Genomic DNA, 12,885 nt, shown 5'->3' with positions numbered 1-12,885 from the left:
AGCTGCTTTGCTTTATACATTGTACTCCAGAATCTTTCCTGCTTCTCTGGCTTTACTTGGGAAACTTGTTTCCCAGCCCATTATGCAGCTCTGGAGTAAATCAGGCATTTGCAGCTTCCTCTGACAAGATAAACACAGAGAATGTATTAACAAACAAACCACTTGTGTTTTTAAATGAGAAATCACCAAACAATTTACCTGATATGAACCATGAAGCACACCAGGGATGTGTGTATGTAAACATAAATAAACAAAATATCCATGCAGGAGCTGCCTTCCCAATGTGAGCAGATGGAAGGAGAAAACTCCTCTTAGATGTGCTCTGATGCCTGTGCCACCCTGGGAGCTGTGGCTTATGGCAATTCAAATGCTTTGTCATTGCAGCCTTGGCTCGTCAGAGAGCTCAAAGCAAGATGAGGATGCTGGCAAAACATCCAACTCCTCTATCACATATGTGGAGAGGCACTTTTGCCTCAGGGGACAGGACTTGCATGTCCTACTAGCAGGCTTTAAGAAGTCTTGGAAATGGAAACTCCTTTCCCACTGCAGTTGGTGCAGGACCAGCCTACCATGTTTCTCCCTGTAGCTCCCAAGAATGGAGCTACTTTTTGGTACTCACCTTCCCATCTCTGCCAGGCTTCCCAGGTTCTCCCACTCTGCCCTGTTGCAAAAGAGAGGCACATTAACAGCATTTTCTGCCCTGTCCCCTGTCATTTAGCAGTTGTATTATATTAAATGGTGCTTCTATTTTCACCCTACTTGGCTGCTTGATACCAGCCACCAGCCTGAGAACAAGACAGGGGGCAGGACTTCAAAGGGGTTACAGAGATCCTTATCACCAGGTTTCTGCTGTGAGCCCGACAATTACACCCTGTGTGCTACTTCCTCCCCGTGGCCATCTACAGAGACTAAGGAGGAGGAAATGGGTCTGGTGTAACCTACTCACACATGTCCAGATAGCAAGAGTGCAGGGTGCACACCTCTGCCTTCCCTTTCACTCCCCCTCCTTCCTGGAAACTTCTTCCTCACCATGCATCCGTATCCCCTGCAAGTCTCCTGTCCTATCTTGGCTATCTTGCCTTCAGAGGAGGCAACAAAGGCCAGAGGAAGTTGACTGTGCCCTAGGGAAAAAGGAAACAGAAGGATTTTTTTGTAATGGGACTTACAGGTGGCCCAATTGGTCCAGGCTGTCCTGGAGTTCCTTCGGGTCCAGCTGGTCCAACAGGTCCTGGTGGGCCAGGGGGCCCTGGGGGACCTTGGATCCCTGCTTGTCCTTGTTCACCCTGAGTTTCATTAAAACAAGAGATTATCAGCAGGCAGAGCAAACCCTTCACACCACCAACCCAAGGGCCCAAGGCAGGTCAGCCTGGCTGAAGAGTCAGAAGCAAGTCCCAGGTTAATGCCAGGAGAAGTTTCCAAGAGTGAGGCAGAGCCCAGCTGAGGATGGCCAGGCTACCTGGGCTACCCAGCCCCCTACAGTTTGCAAAGAGGCCACCTTGTCAGAGCTCTCTTCTAAAGGGATCCACAGATGACTGAGCAGTCCAGAGAGATCTTTTTCTTCACAAATCAGTGAAGCACAATTTGTATGTGAAGGACCAGCATCTCTTGAGCTTCTCAGGAGGACTTCCAAAGCACTTGACAGTCATATGTGAAGCCTCCCATGACCACGCTAGCACTTCCAGGCAGAGCCACACTGTCTTACCTCAGCCTTTTTTTTCCCCCTCTGCTATATTTGTTGGATAACACTCCCTGTGTTTTGCCAAAGGCCAAAAGTGGAAATGCCACAAACCCCAAAGAAAATAACATGATCATCATGGCATTTCTGGAGCCCACCCAAAATAGGCCAGGCAGAGCCTGTTTTTGTGGGATTTAACAAGCTGGTGTGTGCAGAGCCACCTGCCATTTTAAGCTCTCTGAATGGAGCTGTTTCAGCTGGTTCCTCCCCAGGCCTCCCAGTAGCCACTGGGTGGCTGTGGCTCATGCCTCAGCAATGTCATCTGGCCCAAAAAGACCTGGACTTGAGACCAAGTGGCGCTGAGGAGACAGTGGGTTGGAAGCACCATGTTTGAATACCAGACTGCTGATATGTAATTGATGCATCCAGAAAGCTCCTAAGGCACCCTGGTACCCATGCTGAGCTGTTAGTCTCATAGGCTCCTCTCCCAAGAAAAAAATATCAACAACATCCTACTGCTAGCAACCCAGTTTAAATCTGAGCTCCTCTCTTGGGTGGATCTACAGGAAGCTAGAAATCAAAACATGGCTGTTTCTCAGTTATAAATCAGTGCAGGTGCAGCTGGGTCACTGCTGCATCGATTCTCTCTCTACAGCCTTATATGCAACTGCTGGGTAAGACTAACTCTGCTCTCATGCACTTGTGTGTGCAGGAGAATGCTTGAAATCTGTGTTCTTCATGTGTTCCTAACAAGTGTGTCCTGGCAGCCTTTAGTAAAACACCCAAATATGGGGATGTTTGCTTATTTAGAATGGCAAATGAAAGTAATAAGCTGCAAATTTCACCCCTTCTGCCATAAGCTCTATTTAAAACAAAATTTCTGACACATGGACCAGGCTCAGGGGAAGCTCAGTCATGTGTAGAGCAGCAGCCCCTCTCCTTAAGAAAGCTGCCACATGAAGGGACACAGGATTGTTCCTGAACTTCTTTATCCTCCGTACTCAATGCTATGCAACCATGCTGTAATGGTCTCACAGCTTTTAAATCTAGGAGGAAATACTGGTACAATGAAGACAAGATGTTTGGAGGACACTGGAGTATCTTTCTAGGTTTCCTCTCACCCTGACCTCTCAGCCAAGCTTCAGACTCTTCCCTCTCATTGCATCTTGCAGCACCCTCACCATGGGTGTACCATGGGAAGGCAAAGGAGGGATTTGCCTGCCTCCTTTTGGCTCTCCTTCAAAGTGCCTTCCAAACCCTGACATTCTGTGATTCCCACCTCAGCCGCTCCCTGTCAGCCCAGACTGTGCTCCAGATTTAGGGCACTAAAATGCAGCACGGTGCTGGAAATGGGTGCTGGAATCCTGGCAGGGGGTGGGGAGGAGCCCTGGCCCAGCGTGAGAAGTGGCTGGAAGGAGCTCAGCCAAACTCCTGTTCATATTGCCCCTGCTTTGCTGCCCTGGACAGAGCATACTTTGTCTAAGTAAGTACCTGCCCATGCAGGTCCCTAAGACACAAAACACTATTACCACATCATTACAGCCTTATTAATGTACTCAGCACAAAAAGACCTCCCCCACACCTAACTGGATGATAAGTGAATAGGGTAAGCTGGAGATGAGGTGTCATTTTCTTCAGATGTCATTCTATATTTTTAGCTGTTGACTGGAGCTATTTTTCAGTTCTTTGAACACCAGTTAACCACCCTGGTTGGTCCCCAGCACTGCAACACTCACTCAGCCTCCTACTGCAGGTCTGTGCTCAGCCCATGTCCCTGCTAAGCCCAGCCCACTGGTGCTGATGTGCTAAAGGTTACAGTCAGATTTTCCTCTCTCAGGTGCTGGTGCTGACATTTCTTTTGCAGCCTCACATTTTCTCTTACCATTCATAGGCTGGGCTCCCAGAATTGCCTGGTGCTGGCAGATCTGTAGGAGTGGATTACATTTTGTTCACTCTGGGAATGAAGGCGGCAACAGCAAAACAGATCACGGCAAAATTCTCCAGTGCAGTTAGTCCCTGGGGACAGAGGGAATTTGCAGCCCTGGCTGACAACAGGACGTGGGGCAGCTATTCAAGATTCCCACTTCATCCTGGATATGAACTTCAGCTTTCAAAGCCTTCCCGAGAGGTCAGTCCTTGGCCTGGCTCTCTGGACTGTCACTTTGAAGAGCAACCAGCGCAAGCTGCGGAGCTTGTGTGGTGCGAACGCAGAATCGACAGAAACCGGATGGAGACCATGAGCTGTGATAAGGTCAGGGTTTTGCCAGCGCTGGACAAGGACCAGGCAGCTTGGGGAAAAGGTCTCCTAGTGCAGGCTGCAGCTCCCTGCAAGCATCCGATTGTCTAGACAGGCAGCAGGGTGACAAAACCCAGCCGCTTAGGGGAGGGTGCCCAGCACACTTCAGTGGGGTGATTACAGTGATTTGTCCACACAGGAAAGTTAATCCCAAGTGATGGAATGAGGGAGCTTAAAGTAGACTCATTAAAAGCCACATGAACTCTGACTATGGATGCTCTTTTTCACTCTTCATATATCCATAATTCATTTTATTAATTCGTTCCCAATTTAAACCAAACAAAACATGAATTATGGCACTGGAAGCCAAAATGAATGTGTTTACACAAGGATTTAATGTGATTTAATGAAGCCATCTAAGAGCTTTTTTAAACCCATTTTCCCAAGTGCCTTGGACCAGACTAGCCCTTTGAAGAAGCCTTTGCCTATTCTTTCATCTCACTTAAATTCACAGGCATCAGCTGCATTTCAGCAAGGGGTTTCTAACCTCTTCTGGAAATGGAATATGCATGAACTGACTCCTTAACGTAGGAGACTGCTTGTCAACAGTCTGGAGAACAGTTTCATGGCCCATTTCTTTTTGTTTTAAAAAAAAAAAAAATCCCTGGCTTTGTTGTATTTCTTTTTAGCCACATTATCACATCAAAGATTTCCTCTGCTTCAAAGAAAGTCCCTCAGCTCTGCCCAAACCTCTTGGAAAACCCTTCTGTAGGGGAAGACAGACAGGTAGCAAGCTGATTAATCACAAGCATTGGAGTAAGCTTAGAAACAAGCAACAAGGAGGAGAAGTCTACCTGGAAAGTGCGTCTCTTTATGACCGGAGGTGGAGCCAGCCGCACTGAATTGAGGAGAGGCAACAGCTGAAGAAGATCAAACCAGAAGGTCGTAGGGCAAAGGAGGCCATTAGGGCACCAAGAGTCAGAGAGCAGCCAGGGGAGAGAACAGAGAAGAGGGGAACAGAGAGAGTGCCATGAAAATAAACCCCTGCATGAGAGCTGCATGCGGAGGGCACACAGCCAGGTACCTGCTGGGAGACCTCTGAGCTCCTCTGCGCCATGCGTGGCTCACAGGGTGACTTGCCATGTGCCAGCCCTGGCAGTGCAGGGTGGCCACTTGCTCCCACCACACTGAGCCTTCACCACTTTCTCTGCTCAGAAATAACGCTTACCTGGGGGATTTTTGGCTTGGCTCCACTGACCATCTCAGGCAGTGTTTACTGCAAGACATCCCCCACTGGCTCTGCTAAGCTCACTGGTGACAAGACTGTTTCTCTTAATTTCCCATCATCAGATTTGAGGCAACTTTCAAAATTACAATTTTCTCCAGGTGGTTTCCTAGTTTTATCCATCTTCCCTTACACAAAACACAGGCCTCACACTTACTCAGAATGTGGAACAGAGTGGAGCAAGGTCAGCAGCAGGCATCAGGACCTGTGAACAGGTCCTGGAGGATTTGTTTAGCTGGGCAGATACAACTGTCATGGCCAAAGAAGAAAACTAGGTCTTGGTACCTGAGCCTTGAGCAGGATATTGCCTTGGGAGCCTGTGCTTTGCTTTCCCTTGTTTCACAGTAACATCAGCCTCTGACTGCTTATAGCCAGGAATGCTGCCTTAGGGCACAGAGCTGACCCGGACACACAGAAATCAAATGCACTAAAGCTCAGGAGCATTTGTTCATCCTTCTGCTGTATCCAGTTTCCACTTGCACGCATGCTGCTGTCACCCTGGCACCCACCGTGCCGGCTCCAGGCCCAAGAATGCTTCTCTGGCCTGATCCACTTCCCTGTTCCTATCAGTTTTCCATTCAAGCTGCTCTTGATTTACACCAGGAGAAGAGGAAGAGGCTTTTTGTGCCCAGGCATAAATGTGTGCCTGTGTGCAATGTTTGCCTGTGTGAGCTGCATGCTCAGATCTGAGAGGTGTGCCCAGAGGTCTCCCAGCATGGTCACCACACACATCCCAGCAGCCCACTTTAACTCCTTCAAACATTGTTCTTCGTGTCTGCAGGGAAAGCCAGGACCCAGTCCTGCTGCAAAGCAAAGTGACAACCCAATATTGCAGCATCACCACCCTGTGACCAGGTGATTGTGTTTGAGTGCACTGACCCAGGAAGCTGCAAGCTATCGTGCAGCTGGAAACCCAGATTTTATCTGAAGGAAATTCTTCTCTTTCTAAAGGACAGTGCAGGAACTCCCTGCACACAGGAGAGTGTTTGGGTCTGAGCTGATCTTCTCAAGGGGGATGTTGCTGCAAACTCTTACTCCCCTATACTAGGTGTGCCTAGCACAGTTGTAGGAGCAACCCAGACCCAGCAGAGCTGGCTTCACCCAGCTCCCCAAGCATATCTGAAATACATCTTACAGGGAAGCTGGAGGATGCTGGAAAGGAGGAGGAGGAAAATGGAGAGAAGCGATCCTGAGAACAGAGGTGAGACAAGACCAAATATTGGATTCAGGTGGAAAGGTGAGGGTTTAGAGAAGAAACCTGAAGCCTCCTCTACCCAGCTCCTGCCCTGCCTGCTCTGTGTCCCAATGGGAAGTTTTTTTCAGAAGGCAGTGTGCAATATTGGATCCACATCCTTGTGCCTTTGCATCAGAGCTGGGTCCTGTCAGACCGTTACCCACAAACCTTCAGCGTAAGGATCTGGTTAGAGCGCAGGGCTGCAAGGGTGGTACTTAGGTATTCCTAGGGCACAGTGGAGATACATGACACAAAAGGGGTCAGTTAGACACATGGCATTTCTGAGAGCAGACAGAGCATGGCACCCCCCTTTTTCTTGGGTGCCCTTCCCCAGGGACAGCATTTTGCAGCAGCTCAAATAGTCAGCTCACACCAAATGGGCAGCCCCATGCCTGGGGTTGTCCCTCACAGCAGTGCAGACTCATACAGACTCCTACAGGAAAAAAATAGGAAGCCACCAGAGGAGCCAAGGCATACATCCTAACCTTACATTTCCTTCCCAAGAAAACAAAGACAAAACAGAACTGAAAGATCCCTGGTTTCTCAGCATGCTGGGTTTCATTTCCTCAGCCACAACACCTGGCAAAGAACCCTGTCAATTAGTCAAGCAAGGGCAAATTGCAAGGCAGGTGTGTAGCATTTTGACCACAAGGCTCATCCTAATTTTCATTTTGGGAGGAAGAGGGGGAACTGCACCTCTGTTGGCTGATTTGTACTTCTGGCTTCCTGAACATGCAGTCTGTGACAAGACCCTTCAGGACAGTCTATCCCGGAGCTGATCTGAGGTCATTCTCCCCATGAACATGTCTCTGACTTGGGAAGACTCATGGGTTTTTAAAATACTGAGCTTGCTGCCTCATGAGGCCAGAAGTACCTCCATGAGAGCCAAGGAAACATTTCTAGGATGGGCTGAGATATGAGGCTTTGTACCTGCTCTTTCCTGACTGTCACAGCCCTGCAGCAGGTCACCTCAGGGTGTCTACAACCCCAGCCCACCAAACCAGTGTGTCTTCGCCCCCAGGTCTGAGCTCAGGCCACACCCAGTGATGCACAATCTGCGTCTTGAATACTGCGTTCACTTTTGCGCCTCTCACCACAAGACACTGAGGTGCTGGAGCATGTCCAGGGAAGGACAAGAAAGCTGGTGAAGGGCCTGGAAAACAGGTCTGGTGAGGAGCAGCTGGGGGAACTGGGAGTGTTTAGTCTGGAGAAAAGGAAGCTGAGGGGAGACCTCATTGCTCTCTACAACCCCCTGAAAGGAGGATGGAGTGAAATGGGTGTTGACCTCTTCTTCCAAGTATCAAATGATAGAATGAGAGGAAATGGACTAAAATTGTGGCAGGGGAGATTTAGGTTGGATATTAGGAAAAAATTCTTTCCTGAAAGAGTGGTCAAGGATTGGAACAGGCTGCTCAGGGCGATGGTGGAGTCACCAGCCACGGAGGTGTTCAAAAATCTATAGACATAGCACTTTGGGACACGTTTTAATGTCCATGGTGGTGATAGGTTGCTGGCTGGACTTGATAATCTTAGAGATCTTTTCTAACTGAAACGATTCTATGATCTCTGTTTCCCAGTGTTGCTGTGGATCCTGCTGTTGCTTTTTCACCTTGGGCACCGAGGAGAGTGGGAGCCAAGGGCTGTAACAGGAGCCTAGGACACCTCTCGGGTGAGCATTGTTAGCTTCTTTTTAACATAACAATCCAGTGAGCCGGCTGGGCTAAATAAACACAGCTGACCGGCTATAGCCGTGCCGGGGCTGGCACACACCCACCGCCCCTTCTCCCTTGCTGCCAGCCCAGCTCTCTCCCTAGCCTCTGCTGCTCAGAGCATCCAGGGCTCTGCTTCCTCCAGGCCAGGGACCAGAGCCCAGCTAATTATCCAGAGGCCCATCAAAAATAAACAGAAAGCCCTTAAGCCTGTCTCCCCGTGCACCCAGATTACAAATTCCAACCACTTCATATGATGTCGTTCCAGCGCATTTCCAGTGGATTTTCAGCACTCTGGTTGTTTTTAGAGCTGCTTAAATTTTACCACTGTAATCCCTCAAACCCCATGATGTACTCTCTCCTCTCTTGGCTGTGGTACACATCAGCCAGGCCAGGATGAAGAGGCAAGTGGGCAACATCCTGGCTTTCATTAACAGTTGCCGGCACCCACCCTCCCTCTCTGCCTCTTCTTTGCAGGCAGAAAACCTACTGGGCTGGGGGACCACTATGTGGACCAGCTCACCAGGTCCAGCCAGAACATGGCTAGGATTAAGGCCATGGCTAAGGATTGTCAGGGTTACTTTTTGGGGGCCAGGGGGGAGGAAAACCGTTTCGCTTGTTTCTTTGCAGGGTTGAGACCTACATGAGGGAGAAGAAAAAGAGAAGAATGACAATAGAGTTTCCTAGAGGTCTGCAAACCCCACAGTGCTCATGGCCACTCAGCTGCAGCAGAGGCTGTAGGAGCTGGTGCAGCAGCACAAGATGTGAGCGGGTGACCTCTACTGCTCCAGAAATCCCAAGCTTCACTGGGTTTTGGGGGTGAGGACACGAACATTCCCCCACTTCCAGCACAGAGCATGGGAGGGTCTCCAGGAAGCAGCCGTAAGAGCATTTAGACGGGGGTCAGCCCCGGTGGGCAGGAACAGAGCAGAGAGCCAACATCCCTCCTGGAAAACCTTATCTGCAGCCTTTCTGTGAAACACATCAATCAGGCCAGCGCTGCCCTCGGGGCCCAGGTGACGCAGCTTGTTAATGGAACGATCCATATTTCCAACAAAAAGCCATTCAATCCAAGGAGGATTAGCATGCAGGAAGGCACGGGACAGACGATAACCGCGCTAATGACTTACCCTGTGCGGGTACTCTGCGCACTGACCCTGTGAAAGGAGGGGATTAAAGGAAAAGAGTTTAAACCACAAACAGAAATAGACACACGGGGTGAGGTCCAGAAGGTGTAAATCGTTGTGACTACATTGAATTCAGTGCAGCTATGACAATTTGCACCCAAAAGCACCCTGCCTCCTGTCCCCTACTCTCAGAGCACTCTGGTTTTGCTGTATCTCAATCACTCAAAGTCAGACTGAGCAGCACCAAGTCCCAAGTCACTGTTTACATTTAATTTTCACCATATCTCCTATTAAATTACCTTTTCTCCTTTCTGTCCTGGAGGTCCCTAAAAAGGAAAAGTGATATAGAAGCTCTCAGTAAATGAAGTTCACATGCATACAAGGGGAAAGATAAGAAGGAGCTTTTATAGTAAGACATGGAATACTTACAGGTTGTCCCCTGGGACCTGCAGCACCCTTTAAAGAAAGACAGTCATGAATGTGAGGTGGATTATTATTTACAGTGTCAAGAAGACGAAAACTCTCAGCATATGGAGTAGTTGGAAACCCAGCTTTTGAAAACAATTATGGAGAAAACTCTCCAGAGAGATCTGGGTTCTCTTTGTTACTCTGCAGGAGTGAAAATGCACACAAGTCTGACGGCACTACAGGGAGGGATTATTAAAAGGGGGGGAAATCATCAGGAAAACACACCCTTATTGTTCCCAGGACCCCAGTTGACAACACATTGATGCACTGGTTTGGAAACAGAAGCCTGAGCTGGGGTTGTGCAACAAGGGTACACATCCCTCTGCTCTGTGCATCAACTCAGCCCTCTGCTGAGGAGCAGGAGTTGGGAGGGGGAGGGGGGAATCTTCAACATGTGCTTGCCAGAGGGTTTTGCTGACACTCAGGCTCAAAAAAAACCAAAAAACAAACAAAAAAACCAAAAAACAAAAACAAAAAAAAAAAACAAAACCCAAAACAGAATTAGCAGAACATTCAGCATTTCAGTGAGTGAAGGTGACTACAAGAGCTGCTAGCTTGACATACTCATCTCTGGATATTTCCTCATCAGAGATGTCAAGAGGAACAAGACCACATTTGGGTTTCCATCAAGCACAGCATAAGTTTATCATTTTCTATCAAAAGCATTTTAGTGCAATAAAAAAAAAAATACACTATTTGTTGTTGGTAGGTAAGTTGAAAGCTGACAGATGGGTTCTCAGAAATCTTTGCATCAACTTTTTACTTCTGCTATGAGGCCAACCATGAAATATGTCAGTTCCTAGAGTATATTTAAAGAATGTAATTGCTAAGGGTAAGGAAAACATATCCTATGAGTAACTAGAAAGTTGCTGCTGTGACATGACGAGTCTGATAGCCACAATGCAAAGATTACAGGCCTACATCCTAGCACTGCTATTATGCAGTTGCAGAATTAGGGATGCAGTTAGTGCATTAGCTGAACTAAGATTGCTGCCCTGCCCAGGAGCTCTTCTCCAGCACAGAAACAACATCATTTCAAACTAACCCATCACCCACAGACAAATATTTTATTACTTTTTTTTTTTTTTACCATGTCTCCCTTCTGTCCAGGATGACCCTGAAAAAGAAAGAAAACATGCATCAGCTTTGGCCACTGCAGGCTCTAGAAGAAGTTGCCTTAACCCTTTAAAGCCTAATAAGGTGAAGTGAAAGGTCCTGCAGCTAGGTTGGGGCAATCCTTGATATCAATACAGACTGGGGGATGATGAAATCGAGAGCAGCCCTGCAGAAAAGGACTTGAAGGGTGCTGGTGAATGAGGAGCTGAACATGAGCCAACAATGGGCACTTGCAGCCCGGCAGGCCAATGGCATCCTGGGCTGCATTAAAAGAAGCATGGCCAACAGATTGAGAGAGGTGATTCTGCCCCTCTGCTCTGGTGACTCCTCACCTGGAGTACTGTGACCAGCTCTGGGGCACCCAACACAAAGAGAAACATGGACCTGAGGGAGTGAGTGGATCCAGACAAGGGCCACAAAGATGCTCAGAGGGCTGGGGCACCTCCCCTATGACAACAGGCTGAGAGAGTAGGGGCTGTTCAGCCTGAAAAAGAAATGCTCCAGGGAGAACTTATAGCTACTTTTCAATATCTGAAGGGGACCTACAGGAAGGCTGGGGAAGGACTGTTTAGAAGGGTCTGTAGTGATAAGACAAGGGGCAATGGTTTGAAACTGGGCAGGTTTAGGATGGACATAAGGAAGAAATTCTTCACAATTTCTTGTGTAAGGGGTAAATTACTGGAACAGGTTGCCCAGGGCTGGGGTAGAAGTCCTGTCCCTGGAGACATTCATGATCAGACAATGTGGCCTTGGGCAGCCTGATCTAGTTGGAGGTGACTCTGCTGACTGCAAGGGGGTTGAACCTTTGAAGGTCCCTTCCGACCTGATGCAATCTGTGATTCTGTAAACCCCTCTACTCCCTGCCTCAGGAGGTGCCTGCAGGTACTGTACCAAGCCAGGGCAGATAGAACATGGTGTGTGTGGACCATGCTCACACACTCCCTGCTTCCCAAAATGCTGAGAACCAAGCTTTGGGGGATGAATATGGGGTACAAAGGCTCTGCAGGGCATAAATGGGACACAGCTAAGCCCTCTTGGGCTGGCAGAGCAGCTTCAGCTGAGCACAGTGAACTGCACCTTGCAGTGTCACCTGTGTGTCCCCAGAGCAGCACAGGAGAGAGTGGGTGAGGAGAGCGATGCCCCTTCATGGCAAAACCAGGTCCCACTGTAGGAAAGTAGGTGCCAGAAGTATGTGTTGCCAGCTCCTTCTTCTTTACAGCATGGCTAGAGAAGGTGTGGTGAGGAACCTGGCTAGGTGGTTGTCTGAAGCTATGGGGTTTATGTGAGTTGCACTCTTAGGGAAGTAGCTACACTAGTGCCTAGCTCTGAAGGACAGAAAGAACTCAGGTCTCTCACTGCTCTAAGGACATCACGAAGATCTTTAGGGTCTTTTCCTCTTCTGCTGCAGCTCTTTGCAGTGGAGCAGTGAAGAGAAAGAATCTGTAGGGTTGACTTCAAATGAAATTGTTGGCTGCCTAAGGCAGAGGGCTGGTTCCAAGGGGACCTACTCTGTCCGTCTGCTTGTGGATGGAAGCTTCCCTTGCAGCAGCCAGGCTGCTGCTCTTCTGAAGTGTGGTTTCACAGATTTGCCTAGAAAGGAAGTAGCCACACTCTGCCTTCCCTAATCTCCTGACTCCTGCATCTCCCCCAAGGCATCTGTGGTATCCTTCTGCCTGCCAACCTTCTAATGTTCTTTTTAATCCATCCATGTGCATGACCATTGCAAAATAATACCCTTAAAAACACACTCTATAACACCCGGGCTGGCAGGACAGTGGCACCCAGCAGGAGGCAGGGCAGAAAGCCTGCTTTGCTTACCGGTTTGCCATCCAAGCCAATAGGGCCCTGAAAGAAAAACAGAGAAATGATGAGAAATGCTTTCACTGAGGTGCCTGTCCATCTGCCCCAGCAAGATGGCAGGGAGTGGGGAAAAGGTGCAGAGGTGAGGTGATTCTCTCTGCCCTCCTGCCAAGTCTCTGGCCCACTGGGTACCAGCCGGAGGGAAGGAGGGAAGGAGGGAAGAAGATTCATGGAC

General features: G+C 48.8%; 1 protein-coding gene across 1 annotated transcript in view; it reads right to left on the bottom strand.

Annotated features, from left to right (window-relative positions):
* Nucleotides 1–12,885, bottom strand: part of COL13A1 (collagen type XIII alpha 1 chain) — a 98,822-nt gene that overhangs the window by 43,705 nt on the left and 42,232 nt on the right. Inside the window, exons 8-15 of the mRNA XM_054382406.1 lie at nt 12,669–12,695; nt 10,825–10,851; nt 9,696–9,722; nt 9,566–9,592; nt 9,270–9,296; nt 4,766–4,831; nt 1,167–1,283; nt 620–661 (exon numbers count right to left, since the gene is read on the bottom strand). Coding sequence (XP_054238381.1) covers nt 620–661; nt 1,167–1,283; nt 4,766–4,831; nt 9,270–9,296; nt 9,566–9,592; nt 9,696–9,722; nt 10,825–10,851; nt 12,669–12,695 — 360 coding nt within the window. The remainder of the gene's footprint in view (nt 1–619; nt 662–1,166; nt 1,284–4,765; nt 4,832–9,269; nt 9,297–9,565; nt 9,593–9,695; nt 9,723–10,824; nt 10,852–12,668; nt 12,696–12,885) is intronic.

This window comes from Indicator indicator, chromosome 7, assembly GCF_027791375.1.
Source record: "Indicator indicator isolate 239-I01 chromosome 7, UM_Iind_1.1, whole genome shotgun sequence".
NCBI lineage: Eukaryota > Metazoa > Chordata > Aves > Piciformes > Indicatoridae > Indicator > Indicator indicator.
This window is presented reverse-complemented; position numbering and strand designations above follow the sequence as displayed.